This window comes from Bufo gargarizans, chromosome 6, assembly GCF_014858855.1.
Source record: "Bufo gargarizans isolate SCDJY-AF-19 chromosome 6, ASM1485885v1, whole genome shotgun sequence".
Classification (NCBI taxonomy): domain Eukaryota; kingdom Metazoa; phylum Chordata; class Amphibia; order Anura; family Bufonidae; genus Bufo; species Bufo gargarizans.
The window spans coordinates 245,741,949-245,769,029 of record NC_058085.1 but is presented as its reverse complement, the minus strand read 5'-3'; the positions used below and the strand labels follow the sequence as shown (position 1 = coordinate 245,769,029).

Sequence of the window (27,081 nt, the reverse complement as noted above, 5' to 3'; positions counted from 1 at the left end):
TGGTTTCCTAGCAGATATTCTACCATGAAGGCCTGATTCACACAGTCTCCTTTTAACAGTTGTTCTAGAGATGTGTCTGCTGCTAGAACTCTGTGTGGCATTGACCTGGTCTCTAATCTGAGCTGCTGTTAACCTGCGATTTCTGAGGCTGGTGACTCGGATGAACTTATCCTCCGCAGCAGTGGTGACTCTTGTTCTTCCTTTTCTGGGGTGGTCCGCATGTGAGCCAGTTTCTTTGTAGCGCTTGATGGTTTTTGTGACTGCACTTGGGGACACTTTCCTAGTTTTCCCAATTTTTCGGACTGACTGACCTTCATTTCTTAAAGTAATGATGGCCACTCGTTTTTCTTTACTTAGCTGCTTTTTTCTTGCCATAATACAAATTCTAACAGTCTATTCAGTAGGACTATCAGCTGTGTATCCACCTGACTTCTCCACAACGCAACTGATGGTCCCAATCCCATTTATAAGGCAAGAAATCCCACTTATTAAACCTGACAGGGCACACCTGTGAAGTGAAAACCATTTCAGGTGACTACCTCTTGAAGCTCATCAAGAGAATGCCAAGAGTGTGCAAAGCAGTAATCAAAGCAAAAGGTGGCTACTTTGAAGAACCTAGAATATGACATATTTTCAGTTGTTTCACACTTTTTTGTTATGTATATAATTCTACATGTGTTAATTCATAATTTTGATGCCTTCAGTGTGAATCTACAATTTTCATAGTCATGAAAATAAAGAAAACTCTTTGAATGAGAAGGTCTGTCCAAACTTTTGGTCTTTACTGTATATGTATCGCATATACTTTTTATGCTGGGCTCTGCAGTATGGAAAGGCATAGTGTACTATGCTTTTTTGTGCAACCTTTTTTCCTCCAATGTATATGTTAAATGTGTGACAAAAACATGATGTAAACAGCCCCTAAAATGTTTCTGCTTCTGAAGACCAAAATGACCCCGGTCCTAAAGCAGTAATTATTTGGTTCCCATCATTGGATCCATGTGGCAAGTGGTGAAATCACCCACATCTAATATCTGAACATCAGCCGCCATCTTTCCCCACAAGTATTTTATTTATGTACATGTCTCTAATTGTAAATTATAAAGTTCCTTATTCACAGATTTCGCCCCCAAAAATTATCATTTGTGAATATATGCGATGAGATAAATCGTCATGTATCTCTGTGTCATTCTTGAAATATCGCAATAGTTGCAGAAGTCTGCCTTCTCTCTCAGATGAGCTATAACAGACTGAGGATAACTGACTTTTTTATTTTTTAAATTCAAACCCAGCAGTCCTATTGGCTGTTTGTAATATAGTTACCATGGTGACAGGAGTACCTGCACATTTAAAGGGACATGATACTGCTCATTTGACTTTAATAGCTATATTATATACGTTAGTCTTCTCTTCGCTCACTACATTGAAGACCGATCACTGAATAGATGGTTAGAATGAAGTGAATTAGAGGAGGCAGCCAAAACACTCAACATCAATAAAAGTAAAATAAAAAATCCTTCCTTTAGTCTCTACCATACAAAGCGTTGCTGGATCGTTGCAAAATAGGTCCTTCTGCACTTAACCCTTTCACAACTGTTTTGTTTTTTACTCTCAACCTTCCCAAAGCCATAACTTTTGTAATTTTCCATTCACATAGCTGTATGAGAGCTTATTTTTTGTGGGACAAGTTTTCTTTCTAAAGGCACCATTTATAGTAGCATACAATATATTGGGAAGTGGGAAAAATGTTTTCTTTTTGTTTTTACAGAGTTTTGTATTCTGTAAAACTGACCATTACTTTGATTTTCTGGGTTAGTAAGATTACAATGATACTACATATGTATAGTTTTTTTTTGCATTTTAATACTGAAAAAAAAAAAAAAAGTTTTTCTTTGCATTGCCATATTTTGACCACCATAATTGTTTTTTGCGGGGCGATCTGTACTTTTCACTGATACCATTTTGAGGTGTGTGTATGACTTTTATCACTTTTTGAAGCTCCAAAAAACAGAAAAATGGCCATTTTGACTTTTTTTCCATTTCGCTGTATGGGATAAATATTTTATATTTTAATAGTACAGGCTTTTTCACATTGTGTCTGGAACGTGAATTCAAAACTTTTAAGAATGAATAAGCTTACACAGGCTAAGTGAATAAATATATTTACTAGGTGTTTAAATATAAGATAACACAGACAAATCGCAAAACGGAATAATAAAAAGTAAATAAACATCACTAGCCTATATATTCAATATGGGGTAGGACTCTGGTAGGCCATGCTATAACACATGGCTATCTACCACGTTATAACACATGACTGATACCCCAGGGTGTACAAGAGATGGGGCAAATCCATACTTACATTCTACCTAGGATGAACTTCCAAGTGGCGCCCCCCCTAATTGTGGGTGCAGACCACAGTTATGCCCATCAGCCCCTCCTACAGTGTGCACCATGCATGTGTCTGAGATCACTCAAGAATGTAGCCTTATCAGCACAATGTGGGATGGGTACTACATTACAAGGAATATCATTACACAGAATAATAAAAGTAATATAAAAGAGACAAAATGAAATAGAACAGAATTAAAGGGGACAGAACCAATGAGTACTTAAAAATACCCTTACAATATAGCGGTGATGCCCATGATGTTTATTTTTTATTATTTATGTATTTTTATTTTGGCGAAAGGGGGGTTATTTGAATTTTTATATATTTTTTAAATATTTTGAAAAGTGTTCTTTTTTTAATAGTTTCCCTATTATGAAGTCTAGTTTATTTAATTGCGGCAATAGTTGTTTTTTGTCACCCCCCCCTTCCCCCCCCCCTTTTTTTCTATCTCTGTCAGGACTTCTATTACAGGTATATGGAACCATATTTATGTGGGGTCATCTATAGGTCAGCTGTACAAGGAGTACGAGTCAGTTCCCTAATCTGTTAGTTCCCTAATGATTGGTTGTTTTAGTCAAAGGCAGGAATAATTATCAGCTGTGATTCGCCTTTGGGATGAACGGCGGGAAAGCTACCCCATTATAAAGCCTGGTCCAGAGGACCTTAGTGGCAGTCTGTGAACCAAGGCAGGTTTTTATTAGGGGGACGAGGTTGCTGTTTATGTTTCATAGGTGCTAAGGTGTTTAGTGTAGCCTCTATACAATCATTAAAAGCTGTTAGCTTTACTTTTGTGGATTCTATGGAGCGGAATAAATCTATATTCAGATTCTCATTAAAGCTATTGCCAAATTCCTCCAAATTAAGAATTTTCTAATTTCTTTTTTGGGTGAGAGTCTTATCTCTCACTGGAAAATGGGGAGCTTTTTTTAAAGGGGGGATAGTTTGAGTAAAAAGTATATTTTTTGATCAGTCCACACCAGATCATGTATGGATTGGACCTGTATCTCCACCCCAGATGTCAGAATCCAGTCCAGGATGTGGCCGCCCCTGTGAGTCGGGGAGGTCACCTCTTGCATGAAGCCAATGGTCTCAAGGGATGTTAATAATTGCTGGGTTTGGATGTTGGACACATCATCGGGCCAGCAATTTATGTCGCCCACAATGATGTTCTTCTGACTATCTAGGAAGGCCGATGTGGCCAATTCCAGCAGTTCATCATCAAATCCTGTTTTTAAATCTGGGGGGTGGTAGAAAATATAGATTGAGAAGGCCTCTTCTGCCATTTGGGTCCGCATCCATTCTGCAATATCAGGAACGGGGGTGGACCCATTCATTCTCAATGGGGCAGAACGGGATGTGGAGAGCACACTATGTGCTCTCCACATCTACATTTCCTGAGCGTGGCCCCGCAAAAAAATAGAACATGTCCTATTCTTGTCCGCAATTGCGGACAAGAATAGGCAGTTCTATGGGGGGTGCCGGCCGGGTGTATTGCGGTTCCGCAATACATCACGGACGTGTGAATGGACCCTAAGGTGATTATTTCTCAAATCACTACTAGGGATAACTGACTCTTGTATAGGATGGTTCCCCAGATCATCACACCAACTGTTGGGGCAGGATTGAAACGCTCAACACCAGGCCTCCATACTTGTACCTGACTGTTGTTAGATTCCATACAGAACCTGGATATGTTGCCAAAGACGATACAGTTCCAGTCCGTTGCAGTCCCAGTTTCTCGTTCACAATACCACTGCATACAAAGATGACGGTAGGAGGATGGCAATAGCATGACATGTTATGGGTGCTGTTACACCAAACTTCCTTCTACGAAGTGCCTGAAAATGTTTGAGGCAGAGAAAGACATGTGTAAGGAAAGTACCGTGTCTGGAGGTTGGACAACAAAACTATGGAAGCTACTCTGGCTTGTTGATGGATTAAACAATCATCTCTACTGGAAGTCTGTCTAGGCCATCCGGCTCCTGTTTACTTTGTGAGCATGCCCTCACGTAACCACTTCTTCAAGCATCTCCTAGAAGCTAGGTCACAACGGTGTAGATGGTGGGCAATTTGTTGAAATGACCATCCTCCTTCTCTCAGTCCAATGATTTGCTCCTTCTCAAAGTCTGTCAATTGGGTATAATGTCTTTACAGTGTGTTAGAGGCAAGTGTAGCAGTCAATCTCTTACCAAGAGGTACGCTACCAAAAAGTAGTCTCCAGAAGCTTTTTTACAGAACAGTGGGGGAAGCAATTTTACGTCCTCATGTGGCAAGACCTGGTGTCTAATCAGACCACACCCGTAATCGTTTACAGATTGAAGCAATTTGACATGTCTATCTGGGTGCATTATATAGCAATCTTCTCTTCACTTGCTCTATAATATACCGCTAACAGATTACAATGCACTTTCAGGGTTATAAGTTCCCTTTAATATTAATACACAATTTACTTTATCTTTATTCTTTGTATGTCCTTTAATATTTAATCAGTTAATACTAAAAAAAGAATAAAAATTAGAAATAAATTATATATATATATATATATATATATACATACACATACACAGTATATATATGTATACAAACACACACACAAAAACTTTACACATATGAAGAATTTTTTTCATTTTAGATTGTTACACAGCATGTTCTCTTAAGAGAAGCTATAACATATCTCTGGAGCTTGTACTGGAGATGCAGGAACACTTCTGTTCCCTAAAATCTTTTTAGGACACAGTGAGGGACATTTATTAAAGAGTTTACGATACAATTGTTGCGTAAAAACTTGCAACTGTATTGCAATGTATTGTGCAACTATCTTTTTGAACACAGCAAGTCTGCCATTTCTATTTCAGTTTTGAGTTTTCAGCATTATCTATGCAATGCTATGAGAATGTTATGTTAGGCTCCCAGCTGCCATAGCAACTATTAGCACTTCCACAATCACTTCACGGAGGAGGCAATGGGGTGACAGAGGCACCCCTTTCCTGCTGTGGTATCTAAGTGGTCAAATAACTGGGATGGAAGCTAGTTTCAATCCTGGCTATGCAGCAGGGTGTCAAAGACATAACTTGTTTGAGCTCCTTGAAAAAACAATGTGAACTACAGAAAACTTTAGGATGACGGAGCCCATTTTTACACAAAACTGTAAACTAGGTAATTGTTATTATTCTTGCGTATGTGTGAATTCTCTGGTGTCTAACTAAAACTGATTTCTGGGTAAAACTTTTTCCACATTCCAGACATGTAAATGGCTTCTCTCCAGTGTGAATTCTCTGATGTGTCTCAAGCTGAGATTTACGTGTAAAGTTTTTCCCACATGCTAAACATGAGAGCAGATTCTCCCCTGTGTGAATTCTCTGGTGCTCAACTAGAACTGATTTATGACTAAAACATTTTTCACAATTCAAGCAAGAAAATGGCTTCTCTCCTTTGTGAGTTCTCTGATGCATTTCAAGTTGACTTTTACGTGCAAAACATTTCCCACATTGTAAACATGAAAACAGATTATCTCCTGTGTGAATTTTCTGATGTTCCACAACACCAGACCTCTGAGTAAAAGATTTCCCACATTCTGAACATGAAAAAGGTTTCTCTCCTGTGTGAGTCCTCTGATGCATTTCAAGTTGACTTTTACGTGCAAAACATTTCCCACACTCTAAACATGAAAACAGATTATCCCTTGTGTGACTTTTCAGATGTTCCACAAGATCAGACCTCTGGGTAAAAGATTTCCCACATTCTGAACATGAAAACTGCTTCTCCTGTGTGTGAATTCTCTGATGCAACTCAAGGTGAATTTTCTGTGCATAACATTTTCCACATCCAGCACATAAAAAAGGTCTCTCTCCTGTGTGAATCCCTTTATTTTGAGGTTTTTCAGGATTCGCTTTATGGCCGAAACAGGTTCTAACTTTAGAGCATGTGAGCAGCTTTTTTTCTGTGTGAATTCTTTGATGCATTTCAAAGCGAGCTTTCTGTGAATAACATTTTCCACATTCTGAACATAAAAACGTCTTCTTTTTTGTGTGAATTCTCTGATGTCGAACAAGATCTGACTTTTGAATAAAATATTTTCCACATTCCTGACATGTAAACAGCTCTCCAGTGTGAATTTTCTGATGTATCTCAAGCTGACTCTTACATGAATTAAATTTCCCACATTCTGAACATGGAAATGGCTTCTCGCCTTTGTGGATTCTCTGATGTTCAATAAGAAGTGATTTATTGCAAAAACATTTCCCACATTCTGAACATGCGAATGGCTCATTCCCTAGGTGAATCCTCTGATGTTTTACGAGATATGCTTTGTGGGTAAAGCATTTTCCACATTCTGGACACATAAACGGCTTCTCTCCCACGTGAGTTCTTTGATCTTTGACCTTTGACCATTGGCTCCTTAGTAAAGTATTTTCCACATTCAGAGCTTGGCAACACTGTAATATCTGCATGATCTGTACTTTGTGTAGAAGTGTTTGAGTTATCAGGAGAAAGTTCCCCATGATTAGATAGAAATGATAAAAGGTAGGTGTTTTCAGGTCCTGAGGGTATATTTAGGATACAAGAGTTTTCTCCTGAAAAATCGTGCTTGATATTATCATTCGTTTTACAATCTGCAGATAACGGGACATGTCTGTCTGTGTTCTTGATTAGGCCATCTGTTGTAGAAAAAAAATACTACTTTTTTTTAATAGACTAAAACATATTATGTAAAGCTTTCTATACTACTATAATGCATAACAAAACAAAAAAAACACGACATGTACCTAATATTACAAATTCGCCATAATAGATAATACAGTGGTGGGCGTTTATCAGGACTAGCGTTTTACACACTGGTCTTACTCTCTTCACTGAACCAATGACAAGGGCCGAAAATAAAATTTAAAGGGGTATTGAGGGCAGCATAAATTAGTGACAGAAATGCTGATTTCAGCAGTGTGTCACTCATGAGCTATAAGTCAATGGTTGCTGAGAACCAGCATCAGGCCTTGAAAATAGTCAAATCTACCTAAGAAGAGTCATGGTTATTCTGTCATGGTCTTACCTTCTTGCTGCTCTCCTTCGTTTGACATGTGCTGGCGGCCATCTTGGTTTCTGGGTTTCTTGTAGCCTTCCACCCTGCGGCTCCTCCTTCCCACTGGGAGGAGCTGGATGCCCAGCTCATATATATAGGAGGTCTGTGGCTTCAGTTCCTTGCTTGGTCCTCCTGTGTTCACATGCTTCTAAGACTGCTGCTGCTTCTGGTTCCTGATCCTGGCTTCGTCTGACTACCCTGCTGGTTCCGGATCCAGGCTTCGTCTGACTACCCTGCTGGTTCCTGATCCAGGCTTCGTCTGACTACCCTTCTGGTTCCTGACCTCTGGCTTCGCAAGACCCTGCTTCGGTTTAGCCATCCGTTTGGACTTTTGCCTTACAGCTTGATTTTCAATAAAGCCTTCTTATTTCCACTTATCTCCTGTTGTACATCTGGTTCATGGTTCCATGACATTAGGACCAAGCCATGAATTCTGACGGTACAGGGCCATCCTCGCTACCTACGCTGGTTGCCAGACTTGATCAGCAGGATCACCTGTTGGGTCGGTTCGCTGTGGCGTTGCAAACCCTGCTTGAACGCACGGCTCATTTAGCTTCCGTTGCCGATGGGTCGGTTGTCGCTCCTGGGCCCGCTCCTACTGCCGCTCCGGTTGTTGCGCCTGAGTCTACCCCGACACCTGTTGCTGCGCCTGCGGTGTTTCGGGGTATGACCGGTTCTGCCCCCCTTCCACAGCGCTTTGGGGGAGAGCCAACTCAGTGCCGAGGTTTCCTTAACCAGGTGGGCATTTATTTCGAGTTGCTGCCACATGCCTTTCCTACTGAGAGATCAAAGGTGGGCTTCTTGATCTCGCTGCTCTCGGACAAGGCCTTGGCCTGGGCCAGCCCTTTATGGGAGAACAACAATCCGGTGGTTGCCGAGTTTTCCGGTTTTGTTGCTTCTCTTCGGAAGGTATTCGATGTGCCGGCTCGTGTTGCCTCTGCTGCGAAGCTCCTTATGTCCATCAGACAGGGTTCACGATCCGTAGCTGAATACGCCATTGAGTTTCGTACCCTGGCAGCAGAGGTGGGCTGGAATAATGAGGCTCTGGTCGCTGCTTTCTCTCATGGTCTCTCGGATGCCTTGAAGGATGAGGTTGCAGCTAAGGACCTAGCAGTGGAGCTCGAGTCTCTTATTTCTTTCCTGATTTTGATTGACACCAGACTCAGGGAGAGACCTTCCTTTAAGGAGAGCCTGCGGAGGTCTCCTAACAGATTGGCGCCTACGTTTGCTGTCCCACCCGTGCCTCCCTCTCCTCCCACGCCTCCTGGGGATGACTTGTCTGGGGGTGAACCCATGCAGCTGGGGTTTGCTCGCCTGTCCGAGGGGGAGAGGGTACTCCGGAGACGCGAGGGCCGATGCTTGTACTGTGGTCTCGCTGGGCATTTTCGGTTGGCATGCCCGAACCGTCCGGGAAACGCTCGCACCTGAGATCCTGTCGGGGGCAGATCTTGGGTGGAGTCTCCTCGTCCCCGGTTTCCCGTGTTGACAAACCACTGATTACTGTTGTCCTCTCCTGGGTCGGGGGCTCGGTGACGACCCAGGCGTTGGTGGACTCTGGTGCTGGTGGTTTGTTCATTGATAGTGTGTTCGCTGCCGCCAATTCCATTCCTCTGCAGCCTCGAGGTTCCCCACTGGCTCTTGAGGCGATAGACGGCAGACCCCTTCTGCCGCCACACGTGACTCATGAGACCCTTCCAGTGGGGATGGCCATTGGTGCCGTTCACAGAGAGTCGGTCTGTCTCCAGGTTATTTCGTCTCCACACTACTCGGTGGTCTTGGGGTACCCCTGGCTCCAGAAGCATAATCCGACTTTCGATTGGAGATCGGCCGAGATCCTCTCGTGGTCACCGCAGTGTGGGGCTAGTTGCATCCATGGGTCTGTCAAGTTGCTGTGTACTTCCTCGGACTCTCTGTTGCCTCCTGAATACGAGGAGTACCGGGATGTATTCGATAAGGTGCGTGCGGTTGCCCTACCTCCGCACCGCCCATACGATTGTGCCATAGAGTTACAATCTGGTGCCGTTCCTCCTCGTGGCAAAGTCTATCCACTGTCGGTAGCGGAGAATGAGGCCATGGAGGAGTACGTGAGGGAGGCGCTTTCACGCGGACACATTCGCAAATCCTCGTCCCCGGCAGGGGCTGGATTTTTCTTTGTGAAAAAGAAGGGCGGTGAGTTGAGGCCTTGCATCGATTACAGGGGTCTCAATCGCATCACGATCAAGAACGCTTACCCGATACCCTTGATTTCCGAGCTGTTCGATCGCCTCAAAGGGGCCACGGTCTTTACCAAACTCGACCTGAGGGCGGCATATAACCTGGTAAGGATCAAGGCAGGGCGATGAGTGGAAGACCGCGTTTAACACCAGGACCGGTCATTATGAATCCTTGGTTATGCCCTTTGGGTTGTGCAATGCGCCCGCAGTCTTCCAGGAATTCATCAACGATGTTTTCCGTGACCTGTTGCAGCAGTGTGTGGTGGTCTATTTGGATGACATCTTGGTATATTCTGAATCCATGGAGGCCCACATTCTGGATGTCAGACGAGTGTTGCAACGGTTACGAGAGAACAAGCTGTTCGGTAAGCTTGAGAAATGCGAATTTCACCGATCCCAGGTAACCTTCTTAGGTTACATCATTTCCGCTGAGGGGTTCTCCATGGATCCTGAGATGGTTTCGGCTGTCTTACAGTGGCCCCAGCCCAGTGGTCTTCGTGCCCTGCAGCGCTTTTTGGGCTTCGCCAATTATTATCGGAAGTTCATCAGGGACTTTTCCAGGCTAGCCAAGCCTCTCACGGATCTGACCAGGAAGGGCAGTAATCCCCAGGTCTGGCCGCTCGAGGCCATCCGAGCTTTTGAGGCTCTAAAGTCCGCCTTTGTGTCGGCTCCGATTCTGTCGCATCCCAACCCTGGGTTGCCTTTTGTCCTCGAGGTGGACGCGTCTGAGACGGGAGTAGGCGCCCTTCTGTCTCAGCGTAGAACACCAGAGGGTCCTCTGCTTCCTTGTGGGTTTTACTCCCGGAAACTGTCTTCCGCGGAGTGCAACTATCAGATTGGTGACAGGGAGTTATTGGCCATCGTGCAGGCCCTTAAAGAATGGAGGCACTTGCTCGAGGGCTCGGTGGTTCCGGTTCTCATCCTGACGGACCACAAGAATCTGACCTACCTCTCTGAGGCCAAGAGATTGACACCACGTCAGGCCAGATGGGCTCTGTTCTTGTCACGTTTTAATTACGTGGTCTCCTACCTACCCGGTTCCAAGAACATCAGAGCGGATGCCTTATCACGGCAGTACTCCGAGCTGTCCGGGGAGGAGTCGATTCCGACTTCGGTCATACCTCCGAATCAGATCCTGGCCGCCATTCGCACCAGCCTGACCTCTCCCCTGGGTGAGCAGATTTTGGCGGCTCAATCTGGTGCTCCCTCTGGGAGACCCAACGGCAGATGTTTTGTGCCTGAGGAGTTGCGCACTCGGTTGTTGCGAACCTACCATAACTCCAAGGCCGCGGGGCATCCTGGAAAGAATCAGCTGTCCTGGGCTGTTTCACGTCTGTTCTGGTGGCCTTCTCTACGTTCCGACATCGCCGCATATGTAGCGGCATGCTCCGTTTGTGCCCAGAGTAAGTCCCCTCGGCACCGTCCGTTGGGCCTTTTGCAACCCATAGCCACCGGGGAGCGTCCATGGTCACACCTGGGGATGGATTTCATTGTGGACCTCCCTGCATCCCGAGGCCATACGGTCATTCTCATGATTGTGGATCGGTTTTCCAAGATGTGCCACTGTGTTCCTCTCAAGAAGTTACCCTCTGCACAAGAGTTGGCCACGATTTTTGCCAGGGAGGTCTTCCGGTTGCACGGTTTGCCCAAGGAGATTGTGTCGGATCGGGGGAGTCAGTTTGTTTCCAGGTTCTGGCGCTCCTTTTGCTCCCAGTTGGGGATTCATCTCTCTTTCTCCTCGGCCTACCACCCTCAGTCCAATGGGGCCGCAGAACGATCCAATCAGGCCTTGGAGCAATTCCTTCGTTGCTATGTCTCCGATCACCAAGACAATTGGGTTGACCTCCTGCCTTGGGCTGAGTTTGCCAGGAACACGGCGGTGAACTCTTCCTCTGGGACGTCTCCCTTCATGGCCAATTATGGGTTCCAACCTGCCGTGTTACCGGAGGTATTCTCTCCCCAGGATATTCCGGCTGTGGAGGATCACCTTTCCGTCCTACGTGCTTCTTGGGTACAGATCCAGAGGTCCCTTGAGGTCTCTGCGCAGCGCCAGAGACTCCAGGCTGATCGCAGACGAGCGCCCGCTCCTTCCTACCAGGTCGGAGACCGCGTATGGTTGTCCACCCGCAACCTCAACCTTCGAGTGCCCACTCCCAAGCTGGCGCCTCGCTTTGTTGGTCCCTTCCGAGTGCTTCGCAGGGTAAACCCGGTAGCCTATGCCCTTGCGCTTCCTCCTGGCATGCGGATCTCCAACGTGTTTCATGTCTCCCTGTTGAAGCCACTGGTGTGTAATCGTTTCACTTCCTCGGTTCCTCGGCCTCGTCCGGTCCAAGTGGGCAATCGTGAGGAGTATGAGGTGAGCAATATCCTGGACTCACGCCTGGTCCGCGGTCGGGTGCAGTTTTTGGTCCATTGGCGTGGTTATGGTCCAGAGGAGCGTTCCTGGGTTCCCTCCGCAGATGTCCATGCTCCTGCCTTGCTCCGAGCCTTCCACGCACGCTTCCCTCAGAAACCGTTCTTTACTCCGCGGAGGAGGGGCCCTTGAGGGGGAGGTACTGTCATGGTCTTACCTTCTTGCTGCTCTCCTTCGTTTGACATGTGCTGGCGGCCATCTTGGTTTCTGGGTTTCTTGTAGCCTTCCACCCTGCGGCTCATCCTTCCCACTGGGAGGAGCTGGATGCCCAGCTCATATATATAGGAGGTCTGTGGCTTCAGTTCCTTGCTTGGTCCTCCTGTGTTCACATGCTTCTAAGACTGCTGCTGCTTCTGGTTCCTGATCCTGGCTTCGTCTGACTACCCTGCTGGTTCCGGATCTAGGCTTCGTCTGACTACCCTGCTGGTTCCTGATCCAGGCTTCTTCTGACTACCCTTCTGGTTCCTGACCTCTGGCTTCGCAAGACCCTGCTTCGGTTTAGCCATCCGTTTGGACTTTTGCCTTACAGCTTGATTTTCAATAAAGCCTTCTTATTTCCACTTATCTCTTGTTGTACGTCTGGTTCATGGTTCCATGACATATTCTTAATCTCCTCCTCTCCCAGTCCATTTGCCGATGATTGGCAGTTCTCGCCTAGAGAAAAAAGGGAGAAAACTTGGTAGAAGCCTGTCAATCAACAGCAGGCGGGCAGGGAGTGCAGGAATTTATGAATAACTATGACTCTTCTCAGGTGGTCGTGAATCTTTTCCAGGCCCAGTCTGCAATGATTGTGATGTTGGTTCTCGACAACCACTTATTTTTAACTTATAAATGACAGACCACTGAAATCAACTCACCAGTCTCTACTTTATTTTGCTGTTAGTATGGGCTGCATAAAGTTGATGACAGGTTCCCTTTAACAATTGAAATATTGTACTTATTGCATATTGTACATAGCGTATATACCATTAATGTCTACTTACAGTTCCTGGACTCCCATTTAATGGGAGAATACATGAAAAATAAATTTGAGCAGCCACAAGACATAGATATACATGTCTGTTACCAGATGGTTGGGGCCGCACAAAATGGTATCAAGGGCCGCATGTGGCCCCTGGGCCGCAGGTTGTGCGCCCCTGGATTAGAGCATGTATAATCTTATAAATGTACAATATATCACTACTGTATTTGAACTAGTTTTTTGTAAAATTTATTCTTGAAAATAATTAAATTAATTAAAAATGGCGGTGGCAACCACTTCCTCTGGCTGCTCCTGGGGAGCTTCAATTCTGCACAGGAGCTCAACAGCAGAATCCTCTGTATCATACACTGGCGATTTTGCAAGTTTTCCCACCTACAAAGAATGGAGAGGTCTGTAATTTTTATCGTAGGTACACTTAAACTGTCAGAGACAGAATCTAAAAAAAAATCCTGAAAATCACATTTGATGATTTTTAAATAATTAATTTGCATTTTATTGCATGCAATAAGTATTTGATACAATAGAAAAACAGAACGTAATATTTGGTACGGAAACCTTTTTTTTGCAATTACAGCGTTTCCTGTAGTTCTTGACCAAGTTTGCACACACTGCACCAGGGATTTTGGCCCACTCCTCCTTACAGATCTTCTCCAGATCTTTCAGGTTTCGGGGCTGTCGCTGGGCTACATTGAGTTTCAGTTCCCTCCAAGGATTTTCGATTGGGTTCAGGTCTGGAGACTGTCTAGGCCACTCCAGGACCTTGAAATGCTTCTTACGAAGCCACTCCTTAGTTGCCCTAGCTGTGTTTTTCAAATCATTGTCATGTTGGAAGACCCAGCCATGACCCATCTTCAATGCTCTTACTGAGGGAAGGAGGTTGTTGGCCAAAATCTCGCTATACATGGCCCCATCCATCCTCCCTTAAATACGGTGCAGCTGTCCTGTCCCCTTTACAGAAAAGCACCCCAAAGTATGCTTTTTCTATCCCCGTGCTTTGCGGTTGGGACAGAGTTCTTGAGGTTGTACTCATCCTTCTTCTTCCTCCAAATATAGCGAGTGGAGTTGATGCCAACAAGTTCTATTTGGTCTCGTCTGACCACATGACCTTCTCCCATGTCTCCTCTGGGTCATCCAGATGGCCATTGGCGAACTTCAAACAGGCCTGGACATGTGCTGGTGTGGGCAGGGGGACCCTGCGTGGCCTTCAGGATTTTATGACGCCGTAGTGTGTTACCAACGGTAATCTTTGAGACTGTGGTCCAAACTCTCTTCAGGTCTTTGACCATGTTCTCCCATGTAGTTCTGGGCCGATTCCTGTCTGTTCTCAGAATCATCCTTACCCCACGAGACAACATCTTGCATAGAGCCCCAGACCGAGGAAAATTGACAGTCATCTTGTGTTTCTTCCATTTTCTAATAATTGCGCCAGAAGTTTTTAACGCCTGCTAACCAAGCTGCCTGTCTATCGCACTGTAGCCCATCCCAGCCTTGTGCAGTTCTACAATTCTGTCCCTGGTGTCCTTAGACAGCTCTTTGGTCTTGGCCATGGTGGAGAGGTTGGAGTGTCATTGAGTGTGTGGACAGGTGTCTTTTATAAAGGTAACACAGGAGTGCAGAGTTGGTGGGCTTCTTAAAGGAAAACTAACAGGTCTGTGAGAGACAGAATTCTTGCTGGTTGGTAGGTGATTTAATTATAAAAAAATCATACAATGTGATTTTCTGGATTTCATTTTTAGATTCTGTCTCACAGTTGAAGTGTACCTACGATAAAAATTACAGACCTCTCCGATCTTTGTAGGTGAGAAAACTTGCAAAATCGCCAGTGTATCAAATACTTATTTTCCCCTACTGTATGCATGCGGTCAATGTGTCCATTCACCATTCAGCACCTCTGCAGTATAGAAGCTACCCAGGAGCAGCCGAAGTCGCCACCATCTTGCAGCCCATGGACTTAGAGTATGACAGTTGAGTAAATTTACTTTGCTGACAACAGGGCAGTCTCCATAGGATAGTTTAACATACAGATTTAGTTCAAACTGCAATTTGAAGCTTTCGGCTCTAAAAGATGTGCTATGTATTTCTGGAGTTGATCGAATTTGTTGATTTTAATAAATTTATGTTTAAAAATAAAAACTGGAAACTGGAGTCTAGAAATGACTCATCCAGTCACATTTAGCAAATGTTTTAAGACAATATTGTGGTGTAAAAAAAATAAATCGAAAATTATAGCCCATGTAATAATTTTGACAAGTTTACGACTTTTCACTTCTTTTGCCACATTTCATTTACTATCATTTATGTCAAAAACTGGTGTAAGTGATAATTGGGGGTGGACTGGCCATAGTCCCTACAGTGCATTTTCCTGGTGGGTTAACCGAGCACTCATTACTGTCGCCTGCCAGGTACATACTAGTGGGGGCTAGAGTTGTTGCGACACCAAATTTTTGATTTGGTTTCGAGACCATGAAAAAGTATTGCGATACTCGATACCACGCGAAAAAAATCAACCAAAAAAGACACGTGCATTTCGCATTTTAAAAAATGGCGAATCACTCAGTTTTTATTTATTTTTTCTGTTCCGGCGTTCACCATATAGATTTTTTTTATATTTTAATAGTTTGGACTTTTCTGACGTGGCGATATGTAATATGTTTATTATTTATACATTTTATATGTGAAATTGGGAAAAGGGGGTGATTCATACTTAATATTTTGGTGTTTTTCTTTTTACTTTATTTATTTTTTACACTTTTTATTAAATAACTATTTCCCCCCTTAGGGCCAGAACCTGGGATTTTTTTCATCCCTTGTCCTATTCACCCTGATAGAGCTCTATCAGGGTGAATAGGACTTTACACTGTCCCTGCTGCTCTGTGCACACAGCATCAGGGATGTTACCATGGCAGCCAGGGCTTCAGTAGCGTCCTGGCTGCCATGGTAACCAATCGGAGCCCCAGGATTACGCAGCTGGGGCTCCGATCAGAAGCTGCCACTGCACTACCAATGAGGGGGAGGGGACCCTGTGGCCACTGCCACCAATGATTTTAATACTGGGGGGGTTGAGAGGGGCCGGCGCACTGTGCCTCCAATGATTTTAATGGGGTGGGGGGTTGAGGGGGTCGGGGTGCACTGCGCCACCAATGATAATTACCCCTTAATACAGGAGGCGGGTACTGGCAGATCAGCGGCAGTTAACTGCTGCTGATCGCAGCTCCCTGTCAGGGGCAGGGTGCCGGCAATGCGATTCTGCTGCCGACACCCGCCACCTGTATTATGTGTTAAAGTCTGGTCCTGGGTCCAGACTTTAAGTATTAGGCTACACAGAGCGACGCCCAGAGATGTGCCAGCACTTACTACTAGTCCTGGGCGCCGTTCCGTTCGCCCGCTGTGCCCCATTACTGTCTCCTCTCCTGCTCCACATGCTAATTATTATCAGAGCGATGGGGAGGAGACATCAGCTTCTCTAGTGGGCGTTCCTTCTCTCTGGCTGTGGTGCTGTCCAATCGCAGTGCAGGGAGAAGGAATGCCCACTAGTGAAGCTGATGTCTCCTCCCCATCGCTCCGATAGTAATTAGCTTATGGAGCAGGAGACAGTAATGGGGCACAGCGGGCGAACGGAGCTGCGCCCAGGAATAATGGGGAGTGCAGGGACATCGCTGGGCGCCGCTCTGTGTAGGGAAAGTCGTATCATTGGTGGCGCAGTGCGCCCGCCCCTCTCTTCTCATTGGTGGCAGCAGCAGCACAGGGGGAGGGAGAGACTGCTTCCTTCTCCCCTGTGCTGCTGAGAGAACATGAGCGCACTGACAGCAGCGCGCTCATGTTCAGAGATACTAGACTGCGCAGAAGCGCAGCCCAGTATCGAAAAAATGGAAATCCCGGTAGCGTATCGATACCGGGACAAAAGTATCGATTGAGTATTGAAATTTCGATACCTGCAACAACCCTAGTGGGGGCACTGATAAAGGTAGGACTGGCTTGGTGCTGTGGCCCACATGTCACCTTCTAAGCCCCCTGCTCTATATCTTAATTGGAGACAAATGAAAGAGGACAGAACTTGGCAATTATTGATGGCCAACACAGAGGGAGAACTTCAGGGGAGGTTTTTGTGCTGCACTGTGATATTTGGTTATTTGGGATGGTAACTTTTGCTGCACTATAGTATTGCTAACCCTGCCAATTTGTATTGGCCCCATATTCTATCAATTTGGATCCACCAACAACATTGGGGCCACTTCTATGTTTTTATAGGGACACTTTAAGTTCCCAATCCACACCTGCTGATAATTCAAACCAATTTGAACTTCTGGCGCACAGACTGGTGTAGATTTGAACTTCTGGCGCACAGACTGGTGTAGATTTGAACTTCTGCCACACAGACTGCCAGTATATGCGCCAAATGTATTAAGAGGCCTCTGCCTCATAATAAATGTAGTGCATTTTGCCTTGTCAAACTTTATACTAAGACAATTATTTGTAACACCAGTCTTAGTATATTCGCCCCACTGACTTTAATGGAAGAGTGTTGTGAATATGTTGGTGACCTGTACAGAGCAGTGAGAAGGGAGGTGGAGCAGGCAAGTTAGAACTATCACCATGATATGATCCTGTCTTACTTACATATAGGTGTTACCTACATTGTAATTCTGATTGTGATAATGAAATGACTGCTATGTGTCTACCTGCTGTGATACTCAGTATGAAAACTGCAAGAGTTCAGGATTTTTTATTTTATTTGAGATTGACATGGAAAGTCAATAAAAAATACCAAAAATGTTTAAAACATTTAACATAAAAAACGAATTTAAACAATATCATGTTCCGACATTTTATTCAGTGCTTGCTACTCACCTGGACTGATATCTACAGGAAGTTCCTCCTTGCACTGCTGATAGCCCATCTCATGTGCCTCTTCTTCTCTTTCTATAATTTCAACTTTAATATCAATAAGATCTTCACCCTGATTTAAAATGTGGAACAAAACAATAATAAAGAAAACACTACCTACAGGTTGTCCAATGTACATATCGAATAAAAATAACAAATAATCAGGGCTCCAGATGGCGACCAAAATGGGTTAGTACCACCGATTAAATCATCCAAAGGATGAGATTATGTGTGCCAAAGAGTTATAACACAACCAATTAAAACAAAAGACACACATGTACAATTATAAGGCTGCTTTCACACTAGCGTTCGCTGGTCCGCTCGTGAGCTCCGTTTGAAGGAGCTCACGAGCGGACCCGAACGCAGCCGTCCAGCCCTGATGCAGTCTGAATGGAGGCGGATCCGCTCAGACTGCATCAGTCTGGCGGCGTTCAGCCTCCGCTCCGCTCGCCTCCGCACGGACAGGCGGACAGCTGAACGCTGCTTGCAGCGTTCGGGTGTCCGCCTGGCCGTGCGGAGGCGTGCGGATCCGTCCAGACTTTCAATGTAAGTCAATGGGGACGGATCCGTTTGAAGATGCCACAATGTGGCTCAATCTTCAAGCGGATTCGTCCCCCATTGACTTTACATTGAAAGTCTGGACGGATCCGTACTAGGCTATTTTCACACTAGCTGTTCTATGCTAAAAATAATGCAGACGGATCCGTTCTGAACGGAGCCTCCGTCTGCATTATTATGAGCGGATCCGTTCAGAACGGATCCGCCCGAACGCTAGTGTGAAAGTAGCCTTACACAAATATTTTATTAAATAATAAATATAACAACAGACCATAGACAATGATAAAATGAGTAGCAGCAGTGCAGACAAGCGCTGCGATAAGCAGCTCAGCCGCCTGACTCTGGGTAAATGAATCCAAAAATCCAAGAGAAGAATAGGGAAACAGTGTATGCTGCACCGAGCAGGCAATATAAACCCTACCCCCAATACACGTACAAGCCTCCAACCCCCACAGATAAACATACAACAACTGCAAAAATAGGAGCCAGAAAAAAGGGTGAAATAACAGCACCTATAGCTAGCCCATAAGCAGTATGGAGGGACAACAATAGTAGTAATAGACGTTGACTAAGAATAAAATATACTATAACATATTACCTAGAGTTGATAGGAGGCACAGATGGAATAAACCCAGGTCTGGTAGAGAGCGCACCCCGACGCACGTTTCGCTCCTCCGCTTTTCCCTGAGAATTTGCGTGATAGCAAGTTTATATAGTTTTTATTATATTTAACTTTTTTTCAGGGAGCAAGGTGACCAAAAATGTATTTTTCACTCACTATTCATAATTCTGCTTACTGCAATTATCAGGCAGGATGCTTTTATGTATTAGTTTGGACATTTTCAGACAAAGCGATACCAATAAAAAAAAAAATCATATTGTTTATTTTTCATATGTCAGGTCCATAAATATTGGGACATCGACACAATTCTAAAATGTTTGGCTCTATACACCACCACAATGGATTTGAAAAGAAACAAACAAGTGTGCTATTTGCATTTGGAATCTGTTGCTGTCAACTTTCAAGATGAGAGCCAAAGCGCTGTCACTATCAGTGAAGCAAGCCATCATTAGGCGGAAAAAACAAAACAAACCCATCAGAGAGATAGTAAAAACATTAGGCGTGGCCAAAACAACTGTTTGGAACATTCTTTAAAAGAAGGAACGCACCAGTGAGCTCAGCAACACCAAAAGACCTGGAAGACCACGGATAACATTTGTGGTGGATGACCAAAGAATTATTTCCCTGGTGAAGAAAACACCCTTCACAACAGTTGGCCAGATCAAGAACACTCTCGAGGAGGTGGGTGTATGTGTGTCAACAATCAAGAGAAGACTTCACCAAAGTGAATACAGAGGGTTCACCACAAGATGTAAACCATTGGCGAGCCTCAAAAACAGAAATTAGATTAGAGTTTACCAAACAACATCTAAAAAAGCGTTCGCAGTTCTGGAACAACATCCTATGGACAGATGAGACCAAGATTAACTTGATCCTAAGCATACCACCTCATTAGTGAAGCATGCTGGTGGTAGTGTCATGGCGTGGGCATGTATGGCTGCCAATGGAACTGGTTCTCTTGTATTTATTGATAATGTGATTGCTGACAAAAGCAGCAGGATGAATTCTGAAGTGTTTCGGGCAATATTATCTGCTCATATTCAGCCAAATGTTTCAGAACTCATTGGACGGCACTTCACAGTGCAGATGGACAATGACCCAAAGCATACTGCAAAAGCAACCAAAGAGTTTTTTTAAGGAAAAGAAGTGGAATGTTATGCAATGGCCAAGTCAATCACCTGACCTGAATCCGATTGAGCATGCATTTCACATGTTGAAGACAAAACTGAAGGGAAAATGCCCCAAGAACAAGCAGGGACTGAAGACAGTTGCAGTAGAGGCCTAGCAGAGCATCACCAGGGATGAAACCCAGCATCTGGTGATGTCTATGTGTTCCAGACTTCAGGCTGTGATTGACTGCAAAGGATTTGCAACCAAGTATTAAAAAGTGAAAGTTTGATTTATGATTATTACCACATTTTTCGCCCCATAAGATGCACTTTTTCCTCCCTAAAAATGGGAGGAAAATGCCACTGTGCCTTATGGGGCGAATGCTGACATGTTTAACATCGCTGGCTGCGATGTGCAAGCGGAGGAGGGACTGGGAGGAGGAGCTGGGGCCGGCAATTGCGGCAGGGCGGTGCAGTCACTGTACTACAGCCCCGCCCTGCCGCTCCAGTGCTACACAAATATAAAATGTATTATTCAATTAAAAATTATTAAACATGCCCCCCTCACTCATAATAGTACCGTATATGGGCTGGGGGGGGGGGGGGTCTGTGGATGGCACTGTTATGGGCTGGGGGGGTCTGTGGATGGCACTGTTATGGGGTGGGGGGTCTGTGGATGGCACATATATAACAGTGCCATCCACAGATCCCCCCTGTAACAGTGCCAGCCACAGATCCCTCCCCTGTAACAGTGTCCCTCATCCACAGATCCCCCCATAACAGTGTCCGTCATCCACAGATCCCCCCATAACAGTGTCCGTCATCCACAGATCCCCCCATAACAGTGTCCCTCATCCACAGATCCCCCCATAACAGTGTCCCTCATCCACAGATCCCCCCATAACAGTGTCCGTCATCCACAGATCCCCCCATAACAGTGTCCGTCATCCACAGATCCCCCCATAACAGTGTCCGTCATCCACAGATCCCCCCAATAACAGTGTCCGTCATCCACAGACCACCATTAGTTCCAAACCCACCAAAAGCACACCTTTTGGTTAAACAATTTTTTTTCTTATTTTCCTCACCAAAAACCTAGGTGCGTCTTATGGGCCGGTGCGTCTTATAGGGCGAAAAATACGGTATGTGCCATTACTTTTGGTCCTGTAACAAGTGGTAGGCACACATGCAAACTGTTGTAATTCCTACACTGTTCACCTGATTTGGATGTAAATACCCTCAAATTAAAGCTGACAGTCTGCAGTTAAAGCACATCTTGTTCGTTTCATTTCAAATCCATTGTGGTGGTGTATAGAGCCAAAAATGTTAGAATTGTGTTGATGTCCCAATATTTATGAACCTTATTGTAAATTATATTTTTAGTCCCCCCTAGGAGACTTGAACATGTCATTGTTTGATCACTGATACCATAGGCTACAATAGTTTACTACAGTCTATGTGTATTCTTTGTACTCCCTAATAAGCCCTGCCAATTTAGAATGGCAGGTCAGGGAGCCCTGTGCATAGAAATTTATGGTCATCCTGCAATTCTACTGGTAGAAGGGAGGGGGTTGAGCGGGTTTAGATCACTATAACTATAGTGATCATCCGTTACATACTCACATACAAGCACTTAAAGCAATTCCCCGTGCACTAGTGAAAATTATGTTAGTTGTGCAATATTGAAAACATGATCTTTTTTTACTTACCTGAGTGGAGTTATACAAAAACAAATCTAAACTATATGATGACACAGCTTCACCTACCTGATGAACCTCTGAGACACTGTGATTTTCTCCTGGACAATGCTGTAAATACAGAGGACTGGGACATCTCTCTAGAACATTTCTCTTACTGCATCCATCTGTAGAAAAACACAGTGACTGAATAACATTTTATATGTGATGATCAGATGATTGTGGTATCTAGGTGACCCTTTACATTCATTGAAAGTCTTCTCTTACCAGGTGTTGTGAGAGGCGGCTTGCTTCCCATCATGACATCCTTGTACAGATCCTTGTGGCCTTCTAAATACTCCCACTCCTTCATGGAGAAATGGACAGTGACATCCTGACACCTTACAGGAACCTTACACACACAATGATACAGTCATCATCCAGACTTCCTTTCTCTTGGTATTACTTTATTTTTCCCAGCATTCCCAGCAGCGCTCACCTCTCCAGTCAGCAGCTCAGTGATCTTGCTGGTGATTTTCAGGATCTTTAGTGTGCTGTCATGTATCAGTGAAGGAGGTAGAAGTTTAGGGGTGGGGTTCTGGGTCTTGCTCCATCCTCCTGACACAAAAAGACAGCTCCTGGGGCTCACACAGTCAACCGTTTTCACTACTGTATAATCCTGTATATTGAAACATTAAGAAATATCACTACATATTTGTTTCTAGAATTCCTTACCTCATCAGTCATGCCCTTGCTATGTCTTGTTACAGTGGAGGAAATAATTATTTGACCCCTCACTGATTTTGTAAGTTTGTCCAATGACAAAGAAATGAAAAGTCTCAGAACAGTATCATTTCAATGGTAGGTTTATTGTAACAGTGGCAGATAGCACATCAAAAGGAAAATCGAAAAAATAACTTTAAATAAAAGATAGCAACTGATTTGCATTTCATTGAGTGAAATAAGTATTTGAACCCCTACCAACCATTAAGAGTTCTGGCTCCCACAGAGTGGTTAGACACTTCTACTCAATTAGTCACCCTCATTAAGGACACCTGTCTTAACTAGTCACCTGTATAAAAGACACCTGTCCACAGAATCAATCAATCAAGCAGACTCCAAACTCTCCAACATGGGAAAGACCAAAGAGCTGTCCAAGGATGTCAGAGACAAAATTGTAGACCTGCACAAGGCTGGAATGGGCTACAAAACCATTAGCAAGAAGCTGGGAGAGAAGGTGACAACTGTTGGTGCGATTGTTCGAAAATGGAAGGAGCACAAAATGACCATCAATCGACCTCGCTCTGGGGCTCCACGCAAGATCTCACCTCGTGGGGTGTCAATGGTTCTGAGAAAGGTGAAAAAGCATCCTAGAACTACACGGGAGGAGTTAGTTAATGACCTCAAATTAGCAGGGACCACAGTCACCAAGAAAACCATTGGAAACACATTACACCGCAATGGATTAAAATCCTGCAGGGCTCGCAAGGTCCCCCTGCTCAGGAAGGCACATGTGCAGGCCCGTCTGAAGTTTGCCAATGAACACCTGAATGATTCAGAGAGTGACTGGGAGAAGGTGCTGTGGTCTGATGAGACCAAAATAGAGCTCTTTGGCATTAACTCAACTCGCTGTGTTTGGAGGAAGAAAAATGCTGCCTATGACCCCCAAAACACCGTCCCCACCGTCAAGCATGGGGGTGGAAACATTTTGCTTTGGGGGTGTTTTTCTGCTAAGGGCACAGGACAACTTATTCGCATAAACGGGAAAATGGACGGAGCCATGTATCGTGAAATCCTGAGCGACAACCTCCTTCCCTCTGCCAGGAAACTGAAAATGGGTCGTGGATGGGTGTTCCAGCACGACAATGACCCAAAACATACAGCAAAGGCAACAAAGGAGTGGCTCAAGAAGAAGCACATTAAGGTCATGGAGTGGCCTAGTCAGTCTCCGGACCTTAATCCAATCGAAAACCTATGGAGGGAGCTCAAGCTCAGAGTTGCACAGAGACAGCCTCGAAACCTTAGGGATTTAGAGATGATCTGCAAAGAGGAGTGGACCAACATTCCTCCTAAAATGTGCGCAAACTTGGTCATCAATTACAAGAAACGTTTGACCTCTGTGCTTGCAAACAAGGGTTTTTCCACCAAGTATTAAGTCTTTTTTTGTTAGAGGGTTCAAATACTTATTTCACTCAATGAAATGCAAATCAGTTGCTATCTTTTATTTAAAGTTATTTTTTCGATTTTCCTTTTGATGTGCTATCTGCCACTGTTACAATAAACTAGGGCTGCAGCTAACGATTATTTGAATAATCGATTAGTTGCCGATTAATTTCTACGATTAATCGATTAATCGGGAAAAACGACAAAATTACAAAACAGAGAGGTTTATATGATCTTACTTGAAAAATTATGTTCAAAGGCCATATTAAAACAAATTGTGGACGACACTATTATGGGGGATCTGTGGACGACACTATTATGGGGGATCTGTGGACGACACTATTATGGGGGATCTGTGGACGACACTATTATGGGGGATCTGTGGACGACACTATTATGGGGGATCTGTGGACGACACTATTATGGGGGATCTGTGGACGACACTATTATGGGGGATCTGTGGACGACACTATTATGGGGGATCTGTGGACGACACTATTATGGGGGATCTGTGGACGACACTATTATGGGGGATCTGTGGACGACACTTATGGGGGATCTGTGGACGACACTTATGGGGGATCTGTGGACGACACTTATGGGGGATCTGTGGACGACACTTATGGGGGATCTGTGGACGACACTTATGGGGGATCTGTGGACGACACTTATGGGGGATCTGTGGACGACACTTATGGGGGATCTGTGGACGACACTTATGGGGGATCTGTGGACGACACTATTATGGGGGATCTGTGGACGGCGTAGTTATGGAGAGGGGGATCTGTGGACGGCGTAGTTATGGAGAGGGGGATATGTGGACGGCGTAGTTATGGAGAGGGGGATCTGTGGACGGCGTAGTTATGGAGAGGGGGATATGTGCACTGTTATGGGCATAACAGTGCACAGATCCCTTTCCTCATAACAGTGCACAGATCCCCCTTCCCATAGCAGTGCCATACACAGACCCCCCCTCCTCCCCATAGCAGTGCTATACACAGACCCCCCTCCCCATAGCAGTGCCATAGACAGATCCTCCCCCCTCCCCATAGCAGTGCCATAGACAGATCCCCCCTCCCACTTCCCCCTAACAGCCCCGGCCCCGATGCTTGCATCTTTATTTTACCTTTTTACAATGACGCTCCCGCTCCTGTAACAGCCAGGCAGAGCGGACGGCGGCGTAACGTCACTCAATCACGTGACGCGCCTGCTCCGCCCACTTCATGAATGAAGGAGGCGGAGCAGGCGTGTCACGTGAGTGAGTGACGTTACGCCGCCGTCCGCTCTGCCTGGCTGTTACAGGAGCGGGAGCGTCATTGTAAAAAGGTAAAATAAAGATGCAGCGACCGCCCGCCCGCCCGAATAGCAACGAATCGGCGATTATTCGATAACTGGATTCGTCGACAACGAATCCAGTTATCGAATATAATCGATTACATCGATTAATCGTTGCAGCCCTACAATAAACCTACCATTGAAATGATACTGTTCTGAGACTTTTCATTTCTTTGTCATTGGACAAACTTACAAAATCAGTGAGGGGTCAAATAATTATTTCCTCCACTGTACATAATCTCCAGAATCCCTCACCTCTCCGGTTAGCAGGTACATGATTTCTAGGGTGAGGCTTAATAGCTCCTCAGTCATCTCCTCCATGTATTTTTTCAGCCTTGGTGGGCCAGTCAGGGAGAGGAACACTGTCTCATGGAGAAGACACGGATGATTATTAACTGCAGGAACCTAAATCAGGAAAGGAAAGACAGAATTGTTTTTGAAACAATAATTATTACTCTATATTCATTTTGTGAAGATAAAAATGGACTGAAGAACCGCACTTCAGGCACTGTCATCAGTGGAGATAGGTAGGTATAATATAAAAGTATCTCTTTATTGCTTATCTACGCATTTCAAGGGCAGACAGCCCTCTTTGTCAGGACAGATACAGACACAGCTTTCTCAGGGCTTTTTCATCTGTCACATGGCCTCGGCACAGCTCAGCCCCGTAGAAGTGAATGGGGTTGAGCTGCGATACCAAGCACAGCCACTAAATAACGTACAACACTGTGCTTAGCTTAGAGAAGGCCTTTTCAAACTGTTGATCAGCGCGGGGTCCAGAGTGTCGTAGCTCCACCAATAAGATACTGATGACCGATGCAGAGGATAGGTCATGGAAAACCCTTTTAAGTGTGGTTCCAAACTTTCTCTGACATCAGCATAAGAATTGTGCCTCAGTGGCTTCAGAAATGGGTTACCATCATCAAGCCAGTAACAGCGATTGAAAGCATGCCACCACTAGGCTGAAGTGATGAACCAGTTGTATCTAGAGGTCTGAACCACAAATCTAGGCTCGACAGATACTCAGAGAATATCTGTCAAGAGAATGTGACTTTCTGAATCTGAACTGGCTACTGTAAAAGTTGGTGACAGACAAATAATAGTATGGGGCTGATTTTCAGTGTGTGGGCTAAGGGAACTTTCACACTTGCGTTAAAGTTTTCCCGTATTGCGTTCCGTCCTAGCGGCTCAATACCGGAAAAAAACTGAACAGTTTTATCCTAATACATTCTGAATGGAGAGAATTCCGCTCAGTATACTTTAGGGCTGTTTCACACGAGCGGATGCCGTGCGTGACATCCGCTCCGTGACTGACAGCCAAGACCCGATGCAGACTGCAGAAGCACGGAGCATTAACATGACTGATAATGCTCCGTGCCTCTCTGTGACCTCTTTACTACGAAATCACACTGACAACTTTATCTCACCGTGATTTCGTAGTAAAGAGATCACAGAGAGGCACGGAGCATTATCAATCATGTTACTGCTCCGTGCTTCTGCAGTTCGCATCGGGTCTTGGCTGTCATTTACGGAGCTGATGTCACACACGGCATCCGCTCGTGTGAAACAGCCCTTAGGATGTCTTCAGTTCAGTCACTCTTACGGTATTTGGCCAGAGAAAATACCGCAGCATGCTGCCATATTTTCTCCGTCCAAA

At 45.0% G+C, this 27,081-nt stretch overlaps 1 protein-coding gene across 2 annotated transcripts in view; it reads right to left on the bottom strand.

The window, feature by feature from the left end:
• Positions 1–5,817: 5,817 nt before the first annotated feature.
• LOC122940583 (oocyte zinc finger protein XlCOF8.4-like) overlaps positions 5,818–27,081 on the bottom strand; it is a 33,746-nt gene continuing 12,482 nt past the window's right edge. For both annotated transcript variants that reach the window (XM_044297219.1, XM_044297220.1), the window contains 6 exons: positions 25,680–25,829; positions 22,426–22,605; positions 22,215–22,338; positions 22,017–22,114; positions 17,926–18,034; positions 5,818–7,050 (listed from right to left, as the gene is read on the bottom strand). In XM_044297219.1, coding sequence (XP_044153154.1) covers positions 6,659–7,050; positions 17,926–18,034; positions 22,017–22,114; positions 22,215–22,338; positions 22,426–22,605; positions 25,680–25,745 — 969 coding nt within the window. In that variant the 5' untranslated portion in view covers positions 25,746–25,829 and the 3' untranslated portion in view covers positions 5,818–6,658. The remainder of the gene's footprint in view (positions 7,051–17,925; positions 18,035–22,016; positions 22,115–22,214; positions 22,339–22,425; positions 22,606–25,679; positions 25,830–27,081) is intronic.